Source organism: Malurus melanocephalus, unplaced genomic scaffold, assembly GCF_030028575.1.
Source record: "Malurus melanocephalus ecotype Western Australia unplaced genomic scaffold, MMel_1.1 scaffold_257, whole genome shotgun sequence".
In the NCBI taxonomy this organism is placed as follows: domain Eukaryota; kingdom Metazoa; phylum Chordata; class Aves; order Passeriformes; family Maluridae; genus Malurus; species Malurus melanocephalus.
The window spans coordinates 456,455-483,789 of NW_026623489.1; the positions used below are offsets into that span (position 1 = coordinate 456,455).

The 27,335-nt window shown below is 37.9% G+C and overlaps 1 protein-coding gene across 1 annotated transcript; it reads left to right on the forward strand.

Annotated features, from left to right (window-relative positions):
- The first annotated feature begins 933 nt into the window (after positions 1-933).
- MPP4 (MAGUK p55 scaffold protein 4) lies at positions 934-27,335 on the forward strand. Its single transcript, XM_057375753.1, has 21 exons — positions 934-958; positions 6,837-6,958; positions 7,882-7,959; positions 8,652-8,732; positions 9,266-9,397; positions 11,099-11,180; positions 12,283-12,368; positions 13,357-13,428; positions 13,852-14,048; positions 15,171-15,235; positions 16,023-16,043; positions 17,058-17,093; positions 17,810-17,830; positions 19,030-19,044; positions 20,538-20,579; positions 21,354-21,524; positions 22,180-22,260; positions 23,264-23,357; positions 24,144-24,252; positions 25,848-25,982; positions 26,902-27,335. Exons 1-21 carry the CDS (start codon positions 934-936, stop codon positions 27,091-27,093), a joined length of 1,857 nt encoding a protein of 618 aa, XP_057231736.1. The 3' UTR covers positions 27,094-27,335.

Here is a 27,335-nt window from a genome sequence, read left to right on the forward strand (position 1 = left end):
ACTGATTCTGTGCATTAAACTAAAAATATAGCTAGAGATGGGAAGTTCTTCCATAATCATCTCGCTTTTCAAGAACAAGGTCTATCTAGAAATGTGTAGCAATTTTAAAGGTGGAACTTCATTTACAGTGAATGGTACAAAGCTGAGAACTACAAAAACCAAAGAACACATCTGCCTTTATATATATAAATACAAACAGAGGTATGTATATGTGCACTCAACCCTTTAGAAAAAGTAATGATATCACATATGAATTTAGCTTGGCCGATTAAGGGAAGCAGACAGTCTGGGCTGGATTATTTTTGGTCTTTCTGATACATAGCKCAATTATTAGCTGAAGAGAATCCCAGGATTAAATGTGCTTCTGACACAGATTSCACTTTACAGTTGATGTGATGCATTAGGAAATCAGTACAGACCAGCTTTGATTTGTGTATTGCTGTAGCTAACAAAGAAATGAGTTAACCTGCAGGACCTTTCCAGCTGGATTGCTYCAGGGTAATTACTTTTTTCCCTTTTCTTTTTTTTTTTCTTATTTCCCTTAAATGGAAAGCCAGCTATTTCTTGTGCTGCAGCAGAAATCCTGTAACCAGCAACAGGAGATCAACACTCCGGTGTTACCGATTCCCACTGCAATCACAGGGACAGTAGCTGCAGACAGAACCCAAGTGATGAGGGCCCTGTTGACTGGGAAGATTGATGAGAATAAGAAACTATTTARGTGAGAGACAATGTAAAGTAGTTTTTTTTTAATGCAAGAAAAGGGTTAAGGGGATTTGTTCTCTTCTCCCTGGTAATGAGTAGTTCTAAGGTTAGGTTTCTGCGGATTAGAAAGGAGAGGATGTCCGTAGATTAGCTGGGGCAGTGAGGTTACTTGCTCTGCTAACATCCAGCAAATACTCTTTCCCTCTGGAAATTCTGCATGAGCTGAACATGGCGTGTTYTGTGGTGTTCACAGGTAAGAAAATTCGCACGGTACTGAAACCATTGTACTGCAAGGATGCATTTCCCCCATGCAACTGTGAAATTAGTTTCCTCGTAGTTATTGCAAAGCTATTTAAACTTCTTTTATCTGTTTAATTCCTGTTAGCTAAATATTAGAGAGTGTATGAATGGGGAGTAGGAGTTTGAAAAGGAATTTTTTCCTCACTCCTAATCTTCACAGAACTGTACTTATTTTTAGCAGTAGATTAGGAAACTACTAGTTCTGGTATATTGAGAAATAATACAGAAAAATGTGTGACTGATACACGATGGTATAACAAATCSTTTCTTTGAACTACCTAGCTGTGTACTTCTAAGTTGATTTAGTATCCATACAGCCATTGGGRTTTTTTTAGGGGGTTTTGGTTGCTTTGTTTCTTTTGAGTCAGTCGAAGCTGTTGGGGATAAACAGCTGGAAGTAAAGCTGGCTGCCCCTCATGACTGCARTGTGCTGCATCCAAGTGTTCTCTGAGTTTGCTGCTCTTCTGGGAAGCAATGTTTTAGTGGTGTTTATCCCATGTAAACAAGGTACTCACACCACCACTGCAGCTCTAAGAGGGAGGCAGAATGAACCACCACTGAAAAAACCTGAGTACAAAGAATAATAGTAGAAATTACATCACGTATGCAGGTGTGATTCTGTGAAATCTCACCGAATGCCTCAATGACGTGAACATAACATTTTTTCAGTCTTTTTTCTTAAACTCTGCTGCGTCTGACTTGCATTAAGTGGTGCTTGGGTTGAGATAAGGATAAATGGTTTCAAAGGCTTAAAATATGTCAGTTTATTCCACTAATATTTAGGGCTGCTCTTTAAGCTGAAATGCTTTAAAGTAAAAAAAAATATACAAAAAGCAAGATGGTTCTTTACACTGACTAGAAAAGGAAGCTGACAGACTTCAGTGATGACACTGGCCTAATTAAGCTTCTTCAATGCAGAACAAAAGAGTCCTGAACAGGGCATGTGGTTTGAGTTGCTGTATATCTCTCCCTACCATTTTTTGCCTGCTCAGTTTACTGATTTATAGTGGCTTATTTGCAATGAAAGCTTTCTCAGAGTGTTTCCTGCCCTCAAGTTATTTTGCAGTCTTTAATGTCAAATCATTAATTTTGGCAAATGTAATGATAGGAGCAGTTTTCATTGTAAGAAGTGCTCAAGTCAAACATATTAACCAAAGCAGTGTGTAAGAGCAGGTGGTGATGTTCAGGATGTCAGGTTCTCTGGTGCTGTCCCCTTTGGAGTCTTGACAAGATGCCAAATTGTCCACTTAAGGACAATTCTGAAAACTGTATTAAAAAACAGGGCATTGGTTCCCTTGCAGCTTCTATCAATAAAACCTTCTGGTCTATCTGACAAATAGGGTAAAGGAATTTCATACCCTGCTGCTGAAGGAAGCCCTTTAGCTGACATTTGGGATAACTGATGTTTGTAGACATGAGGTGACTGAGTCAAATGCTGGCACACTTAGTGTGGCTATCCAGTTCTGTGTCTAACAACAGGCAAAGAGAAATGTCTTCTATTAATAAGCATCTGKAATTGCTTGCAATACACGTGAATGRGAAGGCCCTTACACTGCCTGGGAGATTAGTCAGGTAAGCCTTTTAGCAAGAATTTCCATCTAATTTATTTAGGTCCCTGGATGAGAAAACCCTGAGCTCTGGCCTTATAGTCTGCATACATATACGTCTTAAGAAATAAAGGCACAGTAGTAATTCTAAATTTGTTTGAACTCTTAAGCAAGTGATCCAGTTGGTCTCTTTCTAAAGATCAAGATACTTTTCCTCTTTTCTGGTAATGATTTTGTCAGCATCTGTTGCTACTGACAGCTTCTGAAACCAGGCTTCACAGTTGGAAGCTGCTTTGCTTTTGTTGTGTGTAAACATGAAACACCTACTAATTTATGATTGAGGTGAGCTGTGGTGTTAAGAACTTGACAGATTTTGTTGTTTAAAGGTTGCTTCTGTTAGTATGTGCATAAACCTTGTAGTTTTAAGATGACAGYAATGGATGGAAGGGTTACTGCATATTTATTGTTATTCCTAGAATTCTCTGGTAGCTGTAGCTGAGGATTTCACCTAACAAGGCAAGCAATCACCCTTCAGTAGCTTTCCCAGTTTTTCTGGGAAATCCGAGGTTAACCTTCAAGATAAACTGTGTCTAAAACTTCCAAATACGCTCAAGTTGCTCCCACATCTGTTTTCTGTGGAAGCTGTTGTGATATCAGAAGCTGTAATGCTCAGTGGGGAAAAAAAATTAATCTTTTGAGTATTTTAAAGGGCTAATGTGGTAAATTTTTTTGTGTTTTAGAATCTGAAATGTTTTAGCATCTCCAGAACTGTTGTTTTTTTATTTGCAATGGCTTTGTCTTTGATTAAGAAACAGGTTTTCATGACTAGATTTMTATGTCCTGCTTTGTTAAATCCATCATTAGGCAGATCAACTAAGCTTARAAAGGGGGAAGGCAAATTCTTAAAGGAAAAGAACTGAGACCATTAAAAATATTAAATAATTGCAGCTCAAACCATGGTTGTGTAGGGGGAGGATCAAACTATATTTTTTTGAGTCTTTGAAAGAGAAAATAATAATTTTCAAAGCGGTCTTCAGATTAGAATTTCAATAAAATGTATCATTGAGTATCCTGTAGAAGTAACTTGAAATAAATTGTGCAGTAATAACATGTTTGAGTCATAATCTCATAACTTGTGATTTTTTCCCCCCCTTAATTTCCACTGCCTTTTGAAAGTGGTTTTATGATTTAATTTGAGGCAGAGCAAGCGTGTTCTAAAAATAAGTATTAAGTGCAGTAAAAGTGACAGTAATGCCTTCTGCTTTTGTAAGCAGATCAAGATAATACTTTTCCTGCTTGTGCCTTTGCTGTTTTCTGTCCACAGAGCAATCTAGAGGAAAATGGCTGCCTTTTTACTTTATTAATCCAGGGAATAAASTGCTGTGTGTTTAACAGAATTTGGTAAGGCATTCACTGTGTCACACTGTGGTTCACTATTGACTGAGGTGCTCAGATGTTTGATGTTAGTTCTTTTGACTTGTAGTCTAAATCATTTCTTGAGTGGCCAGTTGAAATATTTAACTCTTTAAGAATAATCTACAATATTGGTAATCATGACAGTATCTTTAAACTTGTATCAAGTGTGATTTGAAGTTAAATGAAGGGATATAATGAAGATTTTTAATTACTTCAGAGCTTTCATACATARAGTCCTGATGCTTTAGGGTATAAATGCAGTGTGTGGTGTTCCCTGGGGAATTTCCATATTTCTTTGAGAAGAGTTCAGAGAATTTTCTGAAGCAGTCCTGTACTGCAYTGTTTGCCATGAACAGCAGATTGAAAAACTTACTCCAGTTTTAGTTTAAAAGAACATTATAGATTAGCGGTAGGTTGTCACAGAATTTTAAGGGAGGGAAGGAATTTATAGGAAAATTTTAGAAGGCTTATATTTTATATGTGGAAATGTCATGAAACATGGATATATATTAATTAATAACTATGGTCTTCCTGCTTTGTTTAAAAATGCTGATTTTAAATTTTTTTAAAAAAAAGACTATGGTAGTATAAGCTGCTTTTTATAATAAAAGAAAACAGTGACATATTTTCAGATTAGCAAATAACTTCTTTGATTCCATCTCTAAAAGTAGTATAAATTGCCAGAGAGAAATGATGAAACCAGCAAGGTAAGCAGTGGGGTTTTTTCTCTGGGCTTGGGGTTTTTGTGTTCTAATTCACTGTGAGAAATAGAGAAAAATAATGACATTCTGTGGAGGATTTCTTGTCAACAAATCCTTGAAAGACCTTAAAYTCTAATAGTAATAGAGACAGGGATCCCTTTTTTCAAAATCATGTGTTTTGCTCAATGAAATTCTGTAGAAATTCCAGTCTTTCTGTTTTAATATTATGTCAGTATCAAAAGAAATTAAATGCAAGTGTCCTTGAATATTACTATTTTCCAAGCTATATTGCTATAAAACAAGATTTAAGTCTTTAGAAAGAATTAAGACTTTCCATGGTAGTATGCTTAAAAAGCTGGAGAACAGAAGATGGACCGAACAGCTTTATATTYTAGATGACTTCATGAGACAAGCAARTGACAATTCCATAAAKCAATTAAAATGTCAAATTGCAGTTGAGGTTTRTCTGTCTGCATCTTGGATGCTACTGGGTAGCTGAATTTGCAGATAGGACTCATGTACTTAATTTATTCTTGATACCTGTTGTGCACTTTAAATACAAATTATTGTCCCTGCCTTATTTTAAATTCTGCTTTCTTATCAATATAAAATAGCTGACAKTATTGTGATACGATTTGCTCTTTTCCCTAGCTCAGCTTCTCTCTTTGTGAAACCAAGGTGGTGCAAATGCAGTGTTTGAAGTGGGTGGAATCTCCTTGAATAAAGGAGAAGATGGAGGTGCCAACAGTCAGCARTAAAGATAATGGTAATTTTTTCATCTCTATTTTAGTTTTCTTTCCCTTTGAAAAAGGGTTTGTTCCTTGATTTATGTAACTCTTTTTCTACCAAGTCATGAGAGAGAKGAATGTCTCTAAATTATTACTACTTAATAATTGGAATGATTCTTGGTGTATAGTGGTGGTATACAGTTAACAGAGCATCAGAGGAGAATACCTGGCATTTGTTTCTGGCTTATAAAGCTGTCTYGGTTTGAGACAATGTTTTCAGAGAAAAATGTTACAGAGCAAATGTTTTCTCTGAAGAAAAATTGAAAATTTTTTCTCACCAATATGAAATAGATGTTCTGGCAAAAGTGAAGCGGGGGTGGGGGGGAAAGTAGTTTATTAACAAAACACAGTGAGAACAGGACACAGGAAAAAAAGTAACTGTTAGATATTTAACACTCAGGAACACATGCTGCCCCTCCCGCCACAAACTGCTCGGCCACATGGTGCGGAGAAAAAAGATGGTGGCTCCCGTTCCCAAAAAACAAAAAACAAACCAACAAACCAACAAACAAAAAGAACACGTGGCCGCTCCAGCAACAGTGGCAACAAACTCTGGATTATAGTCCTTTCTTCACTGTGGATGAAACAGAGGGCTCGGTGTGTTTTCCTGTCACCGGTTTGGCTTCTTCCAGAGTTGGGACAAGACTGAGCCGCGCCAGCCGCCGAATTGCTCCAGAAGCAGAATCAAAGCAGCCGCAAAGGGGGTCTGTCCAGGGAAAGCTGTTTGCCCGAGCTAACAAACCCGAGCTAACAAACCCGAGCTAGCTAAACGGCAACGAAGTAACTCCACTGCATGCAGGGAGCAAGGACTCCCACAGCGCTGAGCCGAGGTTCCAAAAAGCCCACGAGCTGAGCTGAGCTGAGCTGAGCTGCAAAAGCAAAAGCAAAAGCAAACAGCTGTGCAGAGCCCCGGCTTTTAAACTGCCCGCGCTGCTCCTGCCCCTTCTTCTGGGTTGCATTTACAGGCGCAGGCACCTTGTGGGCATTACAAGCCAATGAATATAGGAATACAGGATTGGCACAAAAWCAACCCAAGACAAAAGCCAAGGAGTTTTTTTCTTGTTTCACCTCTTCTTAGTAGGAGGTATAAGCTTGAACTCAGACTGATACATGTGAGATTTCCTGTGTGTTTTTCTCACAGATCAGTTACAAATTGATGATATTGACCTAACACTGCTGGTTAATAACACGGGAAAATAACTCATATGCAACAGAGTCCATTGCAGGGAAAAAAGCGAGGCAGACAGGAAATGTCTGTGCATTTCTTGGAAGTACAAATTGAGGAAAGGTGCATTTCAAAGGCATGGGTCACTCTTTAGCATTGGTTGGTGGTCTTTTTGTACTGAAGTGTCTTGCGCTTTTCTGTTTCTTGGGCTCAGGTGTATCTCATGTTCTGACTCTAGTGCTGCAAGAACTCAGTTTGCTCTGTAAGAGAGATGTCAATGGYGTTGGCATGCTGTATGACCTGCTCAGGTCTCGCTGGCTGCAAGCACTGCTMAAGGTAAGGTGACACACAGCTGGGAAAGTGAAGATTACCTAGARAATAATCTCTAGGAAATAGCTACTTGATACTGCCATCTCAGGATAATAAAAATGCTTATTTACACAAAGTGCTGATAGTCCTGATGTCAGGCCTAACATCAGCAGTCACAGTGGACAAAAACACCTTTGATTTAAAGGAAAAGTAAGTATTCTCTTCCATGATGTGCTAGACATTAAAGCTCTTCTACTTTACCTGTCTGTATTACGGCCAGGGGACAGAGACTGAACAGAGCATTACTCAACTGGCTGTTCTCAAATCTCTGTATGACTATGCATCCATACTTCTTGGCCTGTGAAACTGGACTTTTTTTGTTTTGCATCCCTCTGATCTGATGTGCAATTGATAATCTTATCTTTTTAGAGAGCAGAGTTTTGACTGGTATTTCTATCTTGAGAAGAATTTTATCTCTGAGACAAATTCTGGACWAATTCTGCTTTTCTCTAAGAAGGATTTTTAAAATCATTACATTTTAAARAAGAGCTTCTATGGGATAAGCATGTCCATAAGGGCATTTTAAATTCAGCAAATCTTGTTTTAAGTTAAATTTACRTTGTTTATTATGCCTTCAAACTAGAGGAAAGAAACAGGCTACGAAACAGAGAATTAACTGTCTATTGACCTGTGTAGCCAGCTTTTCTTACAGGAAAATTCAAAACTACAGTATAACTGGCTGGCTAGCTGATAATATGGAAAGGCATTGAGTTCAAGACTCAGTTCCAGATGCATATTAAGAATTTAGATTGCAAACTCTGGGGCTCTAGCTGGACTGAGAAGCTTCTAGAAAGACAGCGTTGTCCATTGCCTGTCATGTATGTATCTTTATGATCGTGTGACCATTAATGTCATCATTGCCTTGTTTTGTCTGTCATGGCATGCAACAGATTTATGAATGCCTCCAACATTATCTTGGAAAAAGACCAGCTCCTGTCACGCTGCAGGCACGTGCACTGAATCRTGAGGTGAGACTGTGTATACACAATTTATTGCTTTACTTACTCATACCAAATGAATGAACTCAGCTGCAGGTAAGTGTTCTGGTATATATTCCATGTGTCAGGTCTAGGTACACTATATAAACTTGAAACGCTCCTTGTACATTTGTAAAACTGCTCAACAGCCCTTACTGTGGTGGGCATGAGAAATGGGCACAGCTGTGGTTGCTGGGCTACACAAGTCCTGGCCAGTGTAATGAACACACAYGTTAATGGTTTAATCACTGACTGTGTATTTTATTTCCTGTGTAACTCTGTGATTCAGGGTTAGGGCCACAATCAAGCAGCCTGACGTGATATGGAAAAGCTTTTTAGATTTTAGATTTTTCTAATTATAATAATTGAATTCATAATCTTTTAATTAGTGGGAGAGTTAATGACAAAGTAGAGAAACTGAGACTAGTGATGAAATTGGTTGAGGGATGGGAGCAAAAACTAATTTAGAGCAAATGGCACTGTGCCTGAATTAAATGAAACCTGGCAGCTGCAGTCACATTGTCCAGTTCTAGAGCAAACCATATGGACATCCTCTGAGTCATATGATGTGGGGGACTTAACACTATTTCTATACCATGTTCCTTTCTACATTCAAGGTAGAGCTTCCTAAACTTATTGTCCTCCAGAATCCATCTCTGTGCTTTCTCTCTGACATTTATCAGGTGATAGAGTTACTGCGTGAAGCCCCTCAGTCAGGAGAGATCAAAGAGCTACGACGGCTGCTGCATTCTCCACACTTAAAGGCAAGTCCTGCATAAGGAAAGGAAAAGTTTGCTCATGGAGCTCTCTGCAGTGGGAATGGAAATGGATGGGCAGCTGTCCACAAGAACTGGCAAAGAAGCCTGAAGAGACATAGTTARCTAAGATCAAATGTGGACTGTGTGTCTGAAGTGTACCTGCAGTGGGCTGCATTTTACTTAAGGTTATGTTTCAAAGGAATTTCTTACARAGTTTAAATTATGGGCAGTTAATGCAGACATATAAAACCAAATTTTCCTTGAAATTGCAAAATCTGCATTCTTAACTCAAGAGCTCCAAATAGAAACATTTCATCTTTTGTAAGWTTTCCACAAGATTCAGAGGAACTGTTCTTAAAACTTCCATGGTTTGATTTTCCTAGTGGAAAGAAGAAAATGTCAATGTGTGCAAGGGATCTGTGTTCACACAGAACCTTAGTCACAGATTTCTRTTTTCTGGCTAGTTGCTGTTTGAAGCTCTGCTATTGAATGAAGTCTGCTCATGGCTTGGTTGGTTTGCTTGTTTTTGTTTGTAACAGGCCTTGCTATCTGCTCATGATACTGTGGCCCAGAAAGATTTTGAACCAATCCTTCCACCACTGCCAGACAACATACCTGAAAATGAAGAAGCTATGAGGATTGTCTGCTTAGTGAAAAACAACCAGCCTCTGGTGAGGGAGCTTCCTTGTGTCTGTCTAATTATTTTAACTTAGACAAGCATTTAAAATGCATCAGATGCATATTGGTTTCTTCGCAGGAATGTCATAGGGACTGTGTGCATTRTTGTCCAGATTTTACAGAATCACCAGAATTGCTAAGGTTGGAAAGGACCTGAGACAGTGTGGGTGTAACTAGAGGAGGTTGTTCAGTGCCTTGTCTGCTTGAGGTTTGAACATTTGGCAGATGCATTTTCCTCATATGAGATAAAACCGGACTGGATTGASAGTTGTTCCTGTGGCCAAAACAGAAAGGAAGGGCGGAGTGACTTTGAAAGTTCTTCAGAAATCATTTGTACTAACAAGCAGCAAACATTGTATAGCTTAGCTATTCTGTTTTAGGAAAAGATAACTGTAATATTGGAGATAGAAAAGATTTCTTATTGTCAATCAATGAGGTTATTTTAGTGTGATGAAAATTGAAGACATTGAAGGACTTAGTACTAATACATTACAACCCTGGAAAGTGCACACCTGTCAGTCTCACTTCAGGGCCTGGTAAAGTTATGGAGAAGATTATTCTGGGAGGTATTGAAAAACACCTGAAAGACAACAGTCGTTGGTCACAGCCAGCATGGCTTCATGAGGGCAAAGTCCTGCTTATCAAACTYYATTTCCTTTTATGACAAGGTAACCCACCCAGCTGATCAAGGGAAGCCAGTTGATGTAATTTGATTGTAATTCAGTGAAGCTTTTGATACTGTCTCTCATAGTATCCTTCTGGACAAAATGTCCAGCATACAACCGGAATAACCACATTATGGGATGAGTGAGCAACTGGCTCATGGGTCAGACAAAAAGGGTTATAGTAATGGGGGTGACATCAGACTGGGGACCTGTCACTAGTGGGGTTCTGCAGGGCTCCATCCTTGGCTCTGTGCTCTTCAACATCTTCAAAAATGACCTGGACACCACACGTGTCCTGAGGGGCATCAGGCACAGCATTGCCAGCCAGGCAAGGGAGGGGATTGTTCTGCTCTGCTCTGCTCTCCTCTGGGGTGGCCTTACCTCGAGTGCTGGGGGATGTTTTGGGTGCCATGATATAAGACAGATATTAAACTATTATAGTGTCCAAAGGAGGGCAATGAGGATGCTGCAGGGCCTTGAGGGGGAGCCGTGTGAGGAGCAGTTAAGATCGCTTGGTACGTTCAGCCAGTGAGGGGAGAACTCACTGCAGTTACAACTTCCCAGTGAGGGGAAGAGGAGATGAGAGACACTGATCTCTTCTCTCTGGTGACCAGTGACAGGACTGAGGGAATGGCCTCAAGTTGTGTCAGGGGAGGTATTTAGGTTGGATATTAAAGATTCTTCACCCAGAGGTTGGTTGGGGCATTGAACAGGCTCCCCAGGGCAGTGGTCACAGAACTAACCCTGACAGAACTCAAGAAGAGTTTGGACATTGCTCTCAGGCACATGGTGGGACTCTTGGGGATGGTGCTGTGCAGAGCCAGGAGCTGGACTTCCTAATACTTGTGGGTCCCTTCCAACTGAGCAAATTCTGGGATTCTGTGATTATCGCTATATCTGTGTTGTGGTAAAAAAGCTGTATCCTTCAACTAGTTTTTTTCATTGTGAAGATCAGGCTTGTGATATGATAGAAAACTTACTGGGGTCCTTCTGTGATCAATGTGTTTTTTCTTTGTTCTTGTCTGCCAGGGTGCCACCATTAAACGCCATGAGATAACAGGTGACATAACTGTTGCCCGTGTGATCCATGGTGGGCTGGCAGACAGAAGTGGTAAGTGGAATTTGAAACAAAGTGATACATAAAACTGACCTTGAAATAAGATATTTAAAATAAGATAATAGCTTCTGCAATTAATCTTCCATTAKAGTGGAAGATGATGTATACATTTGACAGCACTGTAAATAGTGAYGCATTGGAGTGACTTTGATTCTGGCTTCATAAGGTTTCAGGTGAATTTGCTGTTTGAGACTGAGTTAAAGTACAAATCCAGTTTTCATTATGTATTCTTGGCATCAGTACCTGGATATCCCAAATTGCAGTGTAGTATGAATACCAGCAGCTCATTCCTAAATGGAGAAATGGTAAACATCAAWAGTTTGTGATTACAGAAGATAATGGGCTTTAACGAATATGTAGTAATACTTTTTGGCACTAGTTTACTAAGCAGTTTGGTAGCACTAGTAACTAAGCAATCTTGCAAGGAGTTTCCCTGGAAATGTTACTACATTGTCATCCTAAAATTGAATTTGTTCCGTGTCCCTTAGGAAATGTGATGTAATTAAAATGTAAAACATCAGAAGTAAAATTCAACTGTAATCATTATAAAATAGTTCCTTTCAGTACTTTCTGGCCTTTGAATAGAGAATAAAACCCAACTTGCAGAAAATAGCTGATTAAATTCTTAGTTTAACTAATGTTTTAATTGAGTTAAAGGAACATAAAAAACAATATTGTGAAGACTTTTTACAGTAAAGGACTGAGAGGAGTCCCAGGACACCCACTGCACCTGAAATTCTTAACGGCCTGATTCCAAGTTTCATGGTCTATTAATATASAATAGGTTCATTTACATTGGGAAATGGAGCAATATGAAAATGTTTATGCTTATTTTAAGGCAAATCATCAGTAGATTGTAAAGTTGTCCTGTGAGGGAGTGGGAAGAATAAGAAAACTGAAGCATGCAAGCTTCTTGTGACCCATAGCAGTCTGCAGCCTGAATCCAAAATGCCTYCTTGCATACCTGGTGTATGGAAAGTTTTAATGCTGGCTTACAAACCTGTGGTATTTCTGTATTACCCTGCTTTGCCTATCCAAGATAAATCATGCTGTGATAAAACTCCTGCTGCTGTTTTCCTATTTGTTTTCACGGCAGGGTTGCTGTATGCTGGAGACAAACTGGTGGAAGTAAATGGAGTTCCTGTTGAGGGACTTGAGCCTGAGCAAGTCATTAATATTCTGGTATTTAATATTTCTTAAATATATTTTCTGCTTTGGTACCTTAAGATTATTTGTATGCTCATTCTTTTACACACTCCTATACATGAGAAAGCCTGACATTTTTAACAGAAAATTCAGATTGTTTCCTTACTGTGAATGAAGTTCACAACTGTTCATGAAATCAGAATATATGAAACCAGAATTAAATCTAACTTCTGTTCTGAACAGAAATTAAYTTAATTGTGACCATTCTACCTGCAGCTTCTGGGGAAAATACTATGTCAAAATATTATTCAGTCTTCACTGATTCATAATTTTTTTCTAGAAGTGCCACTCAGTTAATATTCCACARGAAAGTAGTGGAAAGGTGCTATTCTAATAAGAGTCCATGTTACAAAATTCACAAAAGCAGAGTGAATGAGCTTGTAAGCTACATGCCTCACCTTGCCCAAAAAGGGCAGTGTAATTACTGTTGTCAAAATTCTCATGAAAAAATCTGTTGAGATGTCCCTGTTATTTGTCATTTTGCCCACAATTTGTCAAGCTTCTTGACTGCAAAGTGTTAAGTGCCAGCCAGTGAAGTATTTCTAGATGTAATCATATCAAGTCTTTGTGCTATTGCCCTGGTTGTACCATTTCTATGTATAAGAAATACAAACTCCATTGGAATGCTTAATTRTTAAATCATTTTTCTCCCCCTTTACATCACCTATCTAACCAGACTCTGCTGCTTATTTAAATGAGATTTCAGTGGAAAAGTTTGGTATGAATTAATGTTGAAATTACATATGCTTACAATGAAACGTAAGTTACATTAAATTAAAAATATTTAGCCAAACTTTGATGTTTGCTTTTGGAAAAAATACAGTATTGTCACATTGTCTATCTCAATTCTATCTGTAACACAGACATTACAACAGCCTCAAAGCTATGCTGAGTCAAGCTTGTCTTGCCTATGTTTGATTTTGTGGAATACCAACTATATTTTAATTCTTTTTTAATCATTTAGGCTCTGTCTCAGGGAACAATTATGTTCAAATTAATTCCAGTTTCTGATCGGCCTGTCAGCAACCAAACAACAGTAAGAAACATTCTTTTTCTTCCTAGCAGTAGTGCCTAATTGTGTGATACAAAGACACAGTGTTGCCTGGAAGTTTATTGCAACCCTTAAAGTGTTACCTTGCCTTTATGGCTGCCTCTCAGCTGACATCAATTTGTTGTTGCTGAAGCAGTAAAGTAAGTGGAAATGTAATTGTGAAAATGATGGCACTTTCCAGGTGATGTACAAGTTGAAGGTCAGTTCTTTTCATAATGTATGACACACACGGGGTTTTTTCCTCACTTAATGAACAGAGAGGGTTTAGGGCTTGATCTGTTTTTTAAAACTTGACTTCATCATTAATTGACTGAAATTGCACCAATATCTGTCTCTGTGATTGTAAAGCTCATGTTGTATCCATTCCAAATTTGTTTTCTGCTTACTCCTGTATATTTTCTTTACCAGCTTTATGTGCGAGCAATGGCAGATTACTGGCCCTTGCAAGAYCCTGCCATACCATGTGCTGATGCAGGTTTGCCTTTTAAAAAGGGTGAAATACTCCAGATTGTAGACCAGAATGATGCTTTCTGGTGGCAGGCCAGGAAAGTTTCAGATCTCAGTGCCTGTGCTGGACTCATACCATCAAATCATCTTCTTAAAAGGTAAAGAAATAATAATTTTCCTGATTTCTGGTTCAAAACCTAGCCAATTATTCATACTTTGCTATTTAAAATTTTTGTAAGTTTTGCAGCAGTACGGTTCAGAGGGACATCTGACAAACATCTTTCCTCTTTCTGATCTCCTGCTTCTTGCTCTTTTTCCCTTAAGAGCACCTCTGTGAGAACAAGCTTCTGAAAGCACCTGTATAAACTTGAATTGACATTCAGGAAATTTGCAGCACTTGTCCAGTTTTCATGCTGGTTGCTAGGGCATCTAGTGGAGAGTAGCAGCTGAAAGATGTGTGGAAACTGAGGGCCCTGACTACTAAAGAAACATCATCTATGATGAAAAAGAAAAAAAACAAGAGGAAGAGTAGTACTAAAAGCACAGCATTTTTTTAAAGATGTCCTGTGTTGCATGAGTGACCTCTTCAGCTTTGGTCAAAACTGAGTAGACCAGATTAAAAGAAAGGAGGAAAAAACCCAAAGACTCAAGGAAGAACAAGGATCTCTTGCCTATTATTTTCTGCATAAATAGACCATTATTTTTACACTACATACTTTCAACTTTGATTCTGAAATGCTGTAGAAAACTTTTCAATTTGATCCTTTGATCACATGTCCTATGGTACCCCCAGGTACCATAAGGCCATGCAATAGCAGATGATAAACTTCACTTTATAATACATGTATAAACAAACCTGTGGTCGGTATAATGCAAATTGAAATTGAACTGGGTTGTGACTCAGGCTTCAAGCAAGAGGCTCTGTGTAGTAATGGAGGCAGTAGTACTACTACCCCTAGCAGTAGCACATTATTCCACTTCTTGGAGTCTGTACCCCGCTATGGCTTATCTTCCTGTACTTTTATATAAACTCTTAATAGTTCTGGACTAAACTCTTAGTTCTGGACTGCTGATTAGGAAGTTCAAATAGTTCTGAAAGCATGTTGGTTTTCACTCGGGACTTTGTGATGGGCTAAACCATTGGTAACATTTCAGTTTTTGCTGTCTTCTCTCAGTTCAGTACTGATTRATCTTACATGTAAGCAGTGAATCTGACAGGAGCATAATGTGCTTGTGGACTGTTTTGTTTCTTTAACTGTAATAAATTTATTTCTGTGTAGGAAGCAGCGAGAATTCTGGTGGTCTCAGCCGTTCCAGCCCCATCTCTGTCTCAAATCATCAATGTGTGAGTGAAAGATACTTGAGTGATAAAGTAGAAAAGAAAGATCTTGTCTCTGTCTCAGGGATACTGAAATAGAACCTTATACAATTAGTTTAATTCAGACATTGTTTTGGAACCATATTGTAACCTTAGAAGTGTGTTAACTATCCCCAGAGAAACAAATACTTAATGATTAATTTTTCCTGGAGTACTGATGGTGGAGATGGCTGTCTCCAGTGTACTTGRGATCTGACCATAAGAGAACCTGTGAATTCAACTTTTTCTGAAGTCTGTAAGATCCAGGAGCTCACTGGGCCAGCCAGTTCTCTCTAGGAGAATTAGCAATACATCTTGAGGTGACAGTTGTRCTGGTCTGGCTTTCCAGGGACACAGATACCAACTCTGCACTGAAAAGTGCCATACAGTGTTTAGAATGTTTCTTTGTCATCAAAACTATTGAGAGAAAAACAGAACTTTTCTTTAGGTCTCAGATAAGAAATGCCGCCTTTTAATTTACTCATAACAATCCAGAAGTATTATCCTTTCCCAACTACAACTTTCTGTAAATATACAGAATTTCATATAAATTATTCCCAGAAAAAAAAGAATGTTCTTCCTGTTTCCTCTSTCCCCATTTTCTTCTATTTCTTTATGCAAGTGTAAAATCTTTCTCTCATGATAAATCCCAGAGGGAATGTATTTCATTCCCTAGRMTTCTTCTTGCACTGATTGCTTTATATTTGCTAGAGCTGAGGCTCTCTTTCACCATAATTTTATTGCATTTTAACTGCTTCAATGGATATGCTGTGAGCAGTAAGCACTGTGGAAGAAGGTAGGAAATCACATCTGGACAGCATTGCATTTCTGTACCTGGRAGCAATATAGCACATGGTTTTACAGGCTTTTTAAAAAGTCAGAAATGAGGCATTTTGAGAAATACATGCAGAAGAAGCCCAAGTTCTTAGCATTTTGTGTGCTTAAYGTAATTGAAATCCAGTCTTTTTTCATCTGAAGTAGTAGATGAAAAAATTGTCCTAAAGGGGAAAATTTACCTGTGCCTTATCTGTCAGGAAAGTGACAGTTTGGATGGGTTCTTTGAGGAAAGCAAGACAACATTTTCTCTTCCTTCTCCCTCTTTTGCTSCTGGAGCAGCTCTGAGAGGGTATTTCTTTAAAGGATACATGTGGGCAGAATGTCATTGACAGATATTCTGACAATTGTCCTGTAACTGGAAAATAGCTTCTCCTGGGSCTATCTGGAGGGGTGTGCAAGAACAAAATACACCAATAGTACTGTATTGTGARCCCATGAGATTTCCCAAGCTCATGTGATCACATTTCGGGGGCATAAATTGATGTGGTCTGAGAACTAGAGAGCTGAATTGATCTTTTCCTTTTATTTCTTGTAAAAGTAATAATAATAAAATCAACCAAGCAAAACACTTGCCTTGAGTGTAGCATGTTGGAAAGATATTTAAAAGCTATAGGAGAGAAAATTATATTCCCTTACAGTAACATTTRATAAATAGATATCTACTGGATAAATAGGTTGACAGCTATGTTAAACCTTTCMTTATTTCAAGAGGAGAATTCAAGTTAGATACATTTGCCTCTGCCACAAGCCCTTCAGAGCACTTACTTAAGAAGAGCTTTTTGCTCACTGTAGACAAGGAACATCAGTAAATTGGAGGTAACAGTTAAAATCCTTAAAGATGTCTAAAGGTGATCTGARCTTCATGTACCTTCTTTCTGATGTCTGAGTTCTTGTAAAATCTGTAAGGTTGTTTTTCCTCCCCAGTGTTTTCTGATTCAGATGWTTTTTTTTTCCCTTTTGTTATCTGTAGAAGACGACATGCAGATTGATGAGAAGTGTGTGGAAACAGGTAACTGAATTCTCTTGAGATTATTTTGTTTGCTTCAAGGCAATAGCTAGTTAAAAGCCTCATTTCCTAGATAAAACCAGTCATTCTCCTAGTGACCTTAATGGTAGAAAATTTTGTTTTTCATACCCTGGAACCTCATCTAGTATTAGCATATTAAAATGAGGCGTTTGCAGTTCTGGTGTACAGTGCTTATAGTCAAGCATTTCAACCAGCACAAAAATATCTGCTTGAATGAGATCCAACCTCTTTGATTCAGGTGCTGGATTGTGGCTGTAATGTTRCCATCGTTTTTTGCCTATTGTATATTTAATACCTCAGATTATTGTGGTCTTGGAGAAYCCACACAATTCATTGCCAAGAAACTGGTCTTGGGAGAGAAAGGAGCAAGAACAGGTTTTTACTGGTGAACACTAATGGTGAAGATTGGTAGCTTGGGTTGCTCCCTAAAGCAGTGGAGCTCATTCTTCCTTCTCCAAGGTAATTCAGAAGCTCTCATGGAGGGATGTGATGCTGTAGGACTGTGTGAAAAGAGATGAAGCAGTTAATTCAAGTATGGTGAGCTGTGTTTTGCCACCTCAGGGTAGAGGGAGTTGGGGAAAGTATACATGAGACAGACCGACAGAAGCTTGAAAACTGATTTCTGATTCTGAAATYCATGAGAAGAATTAAATTTTGAATTTATTTTAATATATGTGCTGTCTGGATTAATAAACAAGATGAAGAAACATTTGAGTCAGGTAAGTTCCTCTGACCTAACTCTAATTTCCTTGCTATTGTTCTGCTTTGAGAAGGGTGTCCAGAGACAAGCAARTGTCTTAAAAACAAGCAGGTGGCAAAGACCAAAATGCCCCTTCAGCTTCAGAAGCCATTCTACTTTGAAAAACCATTATGTAAAATGCTATTGCTTTAAGTCTCCCTCTTGTTCTGTGATTACCTTAGTAGTAAGGCTTTTGTCCTCTTATCTCACAAGAGTGAACGTTTCTTCTCATGCATCAGTACCAGATCTGTTTATCCAATCCTCATGTACTCATGCAATCTGTGACAGCAGGGGCTGCACTGATGTCAGCAGATAATTGGATTATCTTTGGGTAATATGGARGTCTGAATCCCCAGTGCCTGTAGTTGATGTGGTAAAGAGGAAAACTGCTTCTGTTTTCCTGATTGTGGGCATGGCTGGCATGCGGGATGGAAAATACTTACAAAATTCATTTAGGTATAAAAAATACAATCAATCAGTACTTCTTAACCAATCTGATTTGGGGATTTTTTTTTAATTTAGGAAGCAGCTGAGAGTTTTGCAAAATTTAAGTCTTCTAAAATAAATAATTTCTCCCCTAAAATAAAACTTCTCATTTGAGTTGTTCGGTAATCTTGTGGAGAAGAGTGACATTCTACCGTACATTTGCTCTTCTCCACAAGATCCCTATTAGCCAGTTCTTTTTCTTTCTSCATCTTCTCTTATCACAGGTGGTTTGTTCTCTTCCACCTCTCAAGCTATGCTTTTAAGGCAGAAGCAGCAGGTTGGCAGGGCAGTCTTTGTTTCCAGGCTGGGATGTTTCTGATACCCAATATTCTTGGGTATTACTGTTGCAAATCCTGTTCACTGCTSAGTGCTGAGTCAGCTCTGTGCTGTACACAGACAGACTGAGGAATAAAAGTGCAAATATTTGCTGTCTTACATTCTACTTTAGCCAGCAGTTGCAGATGTATTTTGCAGTACAATACTGATGTAGATGCRGCAGTTGAGTCTTGTGTTCTTTGGGAACTGAGAGCTCATGCTCAAARAGGCATATTTTAGATTTAATGTCTGCAGTATCTTTTTTCTACATTCCCCAAATGTGTTGGACAATGCTGATTGGATTTTTTTTTAAGATTATAGTATAGACTGTCTTCTCAAAACTAATTGTTTTTTGTCTGTCTCTATCTGAATGTGCAGAGGAGCTTAAAGAAGGTAACACTAATTTTTTTCTCCCTGTCTCCTGTAAGCAGCAATCTAAGTAGAATTTACCTGTGTTTATTGCTTTACCAGGAACTACCACTCTTCTTGCAATACCCAGTAGCTGAATTTCTTGTTTTCTGTAGGATTCCACACTGCACTCCATACCATAGAAGAGAGGGTAGATAAAGCAGAAATATTTAAACATATTTGAATGATGACTCAAGAGACCTGAAGATAGAAATCATATGGGCATATGTCAGCTGAACAGCACTCTGAACATAGCCCTGAATGTGCAGTTTGTGCCAAGCAGTTTTTTCTATAGTCATGAACTAGTTGTTAGTACATACAAAAATGTAGGAATAAAACTGTATTGGAAAGGTACAAATAATGAAGAATGTATAGACAGGAAAGAGCAATTAAAGTGCATGTAATTTTGCTTCAATACTTCCATGCTTATGAGATAACTGTAAATCCAAGAGTCTAGTGCTAAAAGCATTTCAAAACTTTGCAAATGAAAATAATGTTTTTTCCTTGGAACAAATGACATGCCTATGTCTTCTGTATCTCATTCTTGCTTTAACAAGGCCTAATAAAGGAACCACACAGCTTGGATAACTCCATGCGTGATTAGGGGGAAATTAGGAGCCCTTTTTGAAAAGAAAGGTGAACACTGGCACAATTTTTTTCCTTGGTTGTTTTCAAATCACCTTCTTCAAATAGTTTCTTTTCAAATCACCTTCTTCAAATAGTTTCTAAACTTTCTGAACATTGATTTATTGGAAAATTGGTATGTTTGAGCCTTATATGAGAGATTTAATTTTAAAAAATACATACAGAATTTTAGAAGTCTCACCTGAATAGTGAAGCCTTCATGAGAAACAGCATGAGAATGAGGACAAAAATAATCAGAGGAAACAGGTTAGGCTCACATGTTGGAGTACAGATATCACTGATACAATGCAGAAAAAGAAATAATAAAAACAGGTCTTTATTTTGCCTGAAAGATCTGAGCAGACACAAGTTGCATTTTCCAAACATGCTATGGGRYGGAAACTGAGYTACAAATTTTTTGTTTCTSATTTTGAGGTACTGACTTGTTAGTTATTGTTTKGAGTTYTTGTAAGATAGATTTCACCTGAAAAGCTTAAATTATGTGGAGSGTTTTTTCACTAATCAATTTCAAAACATTGTCTGGYATCTAGATATCTTAGGAATTTAAACAAATACAGTGTTGAGTTTCAAATTCAATTTAGAAAATACCAAGACCTCCTATGTTTATTTTTTTTTACAATGACCCTTTTGAATTGGTCACTGGTCATGTGAAAGATTTTAATGCTTCATGTTATGGAGTGTCATGCTTWAAAAATTTTATTAGGCATAATACTTCCACATATTTGCTGAAATTCTTTTTTYCTTTGGATCAGCAATAATTTTGTTAGCCATCTAGCTTAAAAGATGTTCTCCATTCTTTTTTATTTCATGAGTATTTGTTCTTTGTATTCTAGAAGAGGAAGAATTTGGTGAATTTGGTCAACGAGTCTTTATTGGTATGCAAAAACTAAAGATAAGTAAAATGTTTGGGGGTTGATCTAGATTAAGTCCTTGTSTGAAGTTAAATAAAATGCTTTGTTGTTGGTATCACCTAAAGACTTACTAAATGGARTACAGCTTACTCTGTTTTCCAGACTTCAGGAAGTCTCTTTCCTCCTAATAATGCTCAGCCTCTCAATTTAAATCTTTCTTCCTGTTAGGTTTCTACAGAGACTTGGCCACTGCTATTTAAACTTAYCTTCATGATTAATTCTGCTCAAGAGTAATGTCAGTCATCCACTGAGAATAATCATGAGGGCTTTCATTAGAAAAGTACACCTGTATGCGAAATTTGCAGAGTTTCATGGTCAAGTGGAGCAAACAAACCTACTCTTGTTATTAAACTATTGTGACGTTTAAAATGTACATTTTGGAGGCTGGAGTAAATGTTCCAGACTTGTCTCATGAGAGTGAACCACCTACACTATCAAAAAAAGTTGACCTGCTCCCTAGGGATGCCTCAGGTAGTCAGAAACTTCTTCTTGAGCTTGTTTTGGGGATCTTTCTGAAGTCTTTATTTCTGGGCTCATTTTCTGGGATTTTACGTGCTCTGTAGCTGTCATTTAATGCTCAGAGAYTCTACCARGCTGTCAAGTGCGCCAATGGAATTMACTAACCTTCACCTTGCAAAAAGCTCCACAAAAGCAGTAGGTTGTGTGGGTTAGAAAGAGGCCCAATAAGCTAAAGAAGTAGGGTGTATTGTCCAGCACTGATGGCTTTGCCCTTTCCAGCTGGATTCCGCAGGAGCATGCGGCTGTGTCGCAGAAAGGCTCGGCTCAACCAGCAATCCTGCTCCAGCCGCTGCCCCAGCAGCTGCTACAGCACCCTGGCAGCTCCCTATGAAGAGGTGGTCAGGTACCAGAGACACCCAACAGACCGGCACCGGTTAATTATCCTCGTGGGTAAGAGATTAACGACTTTTGCAGATTGATTGCAGCGGCTGCTGACTGTGTAGACAGCTCTCAAAGGAACATTTCAAGAATTATTGTAATTTGACCCCATTCTTGGGGTTAAAGTTTAATGTAGGTATCATCTTCTTTGCTTGAGATATTGTTTTTAAACACTCACTAATAAAATCCTTAGAAGCYGTACAGTTAGGAATGCTGGTTGATGATGGATTTTATTAGAAAAGTGGTTCAGTTTTATATTCAGTTGGGACTGAAAATGGTAAWGAAACTTTTGTAACCTAACAGAAAACATCTTTACATGGAAGCATTTCTACAACCAGTGTTAAATGCATAGATASAACAATAGTAAGAATAACATGTTCTAGTCTGGAGTTAAATCTCAATCATGAGCAGTATGGAATGATGCTGCAGGCTCTCAAGGAGACTTTAATGATAGTGATGAAGGGAAGCTGCTCTTCTGCACTGTTCTAAGGTCCTGATAAAGCAAACTGAGTAAAGGCAAACCCATTGTCCTTTCTAAGTCTGCAAGTATTTGGTAAGTTTTTTTCTTTTAATACAGTACTGCTGATTTGCCCCCTGGGTATGGCTGTATTGCTGGGAAGTGATTTGTACTCTGTCAGTAATATTAGCACCTTTTCCAACTTTCCAGGTCCCGCAGGAGTTGGTGTGAATGAGCTACGGAGAAGGCTYATCACAAGTAACCCACGAGAGTTTCAAAGTGCCATACCTCGTATGTGATGGCTTTCTTCTCCCCCACTACCCCATTTCAAACAGGAATAGCAAGTGCCAAGTACCTTCCTCTTGCCTTTGTGTATTCATACACTCTTTGCTCTGTGGCTGTTTCTTCTGTTTTAAATTAACCATTATGAAAACAAACAAGTACAGCTCTACTGAAAGCCAGTGCTGTTTGCTTTCATAAGARTTAGTTTAAAATACTATCTACCTCATTTTGTCAAATCAGACAAAGGTATTTTCAAGCTCCAGCCTCTGAAACCATTAAAAGCTTTATGGAGGTGAAAGTTATCTGCATTATTTAGTTTAATTTTGATCTTTGCTCTTCCTAGATTTAAGGGAAAAAAAGACTGTTTCTTGAGATATTTTAAGTTCTTAGGGTTTAAGGGCTCAGATATGAGAATGAAGACAACAGAAGTTGGTGCTTAATAGGCTTTGCAGCTTTCCTTATTAGCCTTCTTGTCTCAGATGAGACTTATGCAGCTTAACTTCTGACGTAACAACTGAAATTGTTTCTACCTGTGCTTATTTGGYTCTTTTAATTTATATAACCAAACAGGAAATTATGAATCTAAAGCTAGATCAAAATTCAGGACTTTGTGCTTAAGATCCCAAATATGGGGAAGGTGCAAGTGTGGGACAGCTTGTGCTATTTTTCTGACTGAAATTTAAAAAATTTTTCCTCTGAGGAGTAAAAACAGTTGTGCAGCCAATTCCAAAGCAATTACTGATTGCTTTGAATCACAATGATTTAGATTAATATACTCTTCCATTCCARGAAATACAATTGTGCTTTGACAACTTTCAGTGACTCGCCACAGGCAAACCATTACAGTATATGGGTTTTTTCTCTGAATTAACAAAAGGAAATAACTCATTTTATTAAAAATGCTTATGAAAATGCTGATTTATAGTCCYTCATTAAGTTCTCATTTCCATTTATAAAGTTACCATAATTCAGTTGCAGTTGATTTTTTTGGTGTGTGTTTATCTTCTTTCAGACACCACTCGTGTTCAGAAAAGTTATGAAATGAATGGTCGTGAATATCACTATGTATCAAAGGAAACTTTTGAAAACATGGTATATAGCCACAGGTGAGTAGGAAAGATGAATAATATTTTTATTACTTAAAATGCAACATGATCCAAGAAAGTACAGTTTTGTAGTTAGGTCTCAAGTCTGGCTTCTCCACTCTTAGGGTGTATGTTTGGTGTAAATTTGGGTCAAATTACTTGAGRCCATTTCTTCAAACACTGTTTTTGTGCAGTTGCAAATAGTTCCTCCATGATTGATCTCAGAATCCTTCTAAAAGAAAGTGGGCTCTCTAATCATGAAGTAATTAGTTGTGCTTGTAAGTTATGAGTCTAACTCTTCTGGGAACCAGACTGCTTTTGAAAATTTAGCAGTGAATCARACTTGTTCCTGCCCTACAACTCCATTGCAGGATCTCTGCAGTGATGACATATGAGTAGTTGAACTCTAAGGGCTAAATATTCAAAAGTGTCCGCTCCTTTCTATCCATCAATAATCTAAAACAGACCAGCTCAGCACCAGAAGCTACAGTCACTGAGCTTTGAGATACTTGGTTTTATTAAGTTATTTGTAGTATGTACTTGACAAGCATTGACAAGTAAAATCTAAACACAAAATTCATAAAACCATGATGAGTAAAAAATGCATGTTTTGGAGATGTTCAACTGTAGTGGTTTTGATTTTGTGCCCAGTGTAGTAGGGAAAGGTRAATGTTCATAGGAGTTCACTACACTTTATGATCATTCAGTCCTGATGACTGGATTATATTTCAAAGTACCACCTTTAAATGAAACCTTTTTGAAACTCAAATGATCTTTCATTTTCCTTCTTCCTCACCACTGTTGCAGAATGCTGGAATATGGGGAATACAAAGGGTACCTGTATGGTACCAGTATTGATGCAGTGCGAGCAGTCCTTGAAGCAGGGAAGATCTGTGTAATAGATTTAGAACCACAGGTGAGTGCTAAAGGGACAGGGAATCTTCCRGAAAGAAAAATAATTTCCTCTACATTCTTGAGCTATTTGAATAGTGTTAGTTGCTTTGTCCTGTTTTTCACTTTACCTCATGATGCTTATTAATAATAGATTATTCTTTGCCTGTGTCTTGGGAGGGTTGTGGTCTTACAGTGACAAGTATGTTGAGAAAGTTCATTTTTTACCAAGCTAGCAGCTGCTTTATCAGTTTGGAYAGTACAGAAATGAATTTTCATACTTAAAGTAAGGATTAGTCTTTCATGTGTAACCTGTTGCATGGGATTTCTTCCTCCTTCAAGTCATACTAGTTGAGAATTCTGTACTTCTGTTAGGAATCTCAGAATAGCCTTTGGTAAAAGCAGCAACAATTAAATTAATCAAGCAAAAGCTGAAATTTGTAGTGTGCCTTTATTTCTCTCYAGAAGTTACAGCTGTTAGTAAGCTGCTTCTTCACTTACATGCTGCTCACTTTTTTTTTCCTTCTACCTTTGCACTGAATTTGCTGATGAAGACYAGGYTRATAAAAGCCTGAGCTTGTAAATATYTAAGATACTCAGARCTATGTCTAGAAAAATCTTGCTAACCTTCTCTGAATTACTTGTACATTTAGTACCTAGGAGCTGTTTGAGCTATGATGTTTCAAATCTGTTCTAACCAAATGTAAAGAGCAACACCATAATTCAGTGATTCTTGGATATTTCCCTCTAATTATGCAGAGCCAATGTGCCTGAGCCTTAGGYTGGCAGTGGTTAGTGCTGCTTAAAATAGAGATTAAGCTGCATGATTTGTTGGGTACTACTCAAAAACTGAAACTGCTGTAAGGGGCACATTATGACACACCTTAGTCTTCACATCTATAAAACTGTCCTTGAGTTTCTTCTGTTACATCTTTAAGCAAAAGGGAAAAAGAGGGGTGTCGGAGCCAGGGGTGTGTGATATTGCCACTTSGACAAATGTGCCACTATCAGTTTTTTAGGGTGTGGGTTTAAAGAACTTGTTTTGAAAAGGGTATGTAAGAAGTAAGAGCAGTGAGGTAGCAAAATTAGTGCTGAGTTGCATACTTTATTTTATATCTAGTGGTTTGAACAACTTTACATACTATGATTTTCTTTTGCTTTTCTCTTTTTTTTTCCCTCCACTGCTCTGCAATAATTTAAAAATACTTATTAGCATYAGGGAATGTTACACAGCACAAAGAATTCTGAAAGCAGTATAATTTCTTCCACTATGGAACAATAAAGAGGTCCTTGTTCCAAAAGTAGCTCCCTAACAGTTAAAAAGAACAGGTTTCAAAGCCATCTTTAATATGTTTGATTGTAGAGATCATTGTTCCATCATTTACTGGTACATCTCCTAATAAGGTTACCAAGCATAATTAAGTGATTGGTATGCTACAGTCGCTTAACAGTGTGGTCCAGGGATTATTAGTGAGATACCTTTTTCAGGAAAACCTACTTGAAAATGATCTCCTAGGTTTGGAGATAACAGCATGTTGTAAACAACTGGTTTTTTATGGGAGTAAAACTGGGATGAATRCACTGGAAATACCTGAATTCCATTTTACTCTTCATTTGCAGGGTATACAAATAGCCCGGACTTATGAGTTAAAGCCCTACATTATATTCATCAAGCCACCCAGCATAGGATGYATGAGGCAGACTCGTAAAAATGCCAGGATCATTACAGATTATTATGTGAACATGAAGTTCAAGGTGAGATTTGGGAATAAAACAGACTGAGTTTATTAATCTGAGATTCTGATAATGTATTCTACTATGCTACAGTTTAACTCTTAAAAAATTATTACTGTGTCTTTAGAATCAAATCTAATTATTCTTATCATTTTCTGTTGATTTTGTTGGGATTTCTTTGCCCCCTTCAGATTTGCTTTGAAGCATAAGGGTTGTAATTTGTATCTAGGGAACTGAGGAATTTTGCTTCAAAATGTCCTTAAGGGTGAAACTATTTTGCATATTTTTGGTTTAATTAGCTGCCTTGTGTCAATGTTTGAGGCCACACATACATTTACTGTTTGCACTGAAATATTTCTTAATATTCCATATTAATATGGAATGTGTTTAATTCAGTATTTTTTTCACATTATAAGAATGTATTTTTATTTAATGTATGCTTTATGACAGTATTAGTATCAATTCCATACTAAGTTGTGTACATAAAACATTGATCCATACCTTATATTTAGAATATATACAGCACTTTATCACAATTGTTTCCATGCAAATCATAATCAAATTTCTGCTATGACAGCAAGTAACATGGACAGTGGGGAAATAAACTAAAATTTTGAATAATAACACAAACGCTAGTAGATTTGCCTTCCAGTCTCTAACATTCTCTGCCAGCAGTCCTCATTAGAATAACTTTTTTGGGGCAATAGAGCATACTGAGACACACGGTATTTCTTGGTAAGTATGTGGCAGTCARCTTTTTCTGAGACCTGGAACTGTCTGTAGGAGGTGTGCTTTATTAAAACAAACTGTAAATGAAATAAAGTAGASTGACATTATGTATTCACCTCTTGTYTATGTGGCCCAAGGTGTTTTGMAGATGCTGTGCAGGTATGTTTCTCTACACAACACTGAAGTTTTACAGGCTTACTCTGTCTCRTAGGAAGAAGATTTACAGGAGATGGAGGAGTCAGCTAAGAAAATGGAAGCTCAGTTTGGTCAGTTCTTTGATCAAGTGATTGTGAATGACAATTTACAAGAAGCGTCTGCGCAGCTGCTGTCTGCAGTCCATCGTGCACAGGACGAGCCCCAGTGGGTCCCTGCAATATGGATCTGCTCAGACACGCAGCCCTAATTCTGAGCAGCCGGCAGCTYCACAAAGATTACAGCTTATGTTTTACTTCAAGAATAATCCTSATGTCAGGATTGCAAGAATTTATCTTTGTATGTGAGGGATTTGGAAGAGGATTAGGAAAGAAGCTACAAGAGATATAATCATACGATATTCTGTGTAGTTCTTGAGCTTTTTATGTTACAGCTGCATTCACTTTTGTACAAAAAAAAAAAGGAAATACTGTGAGCACTCACCTACAAGAA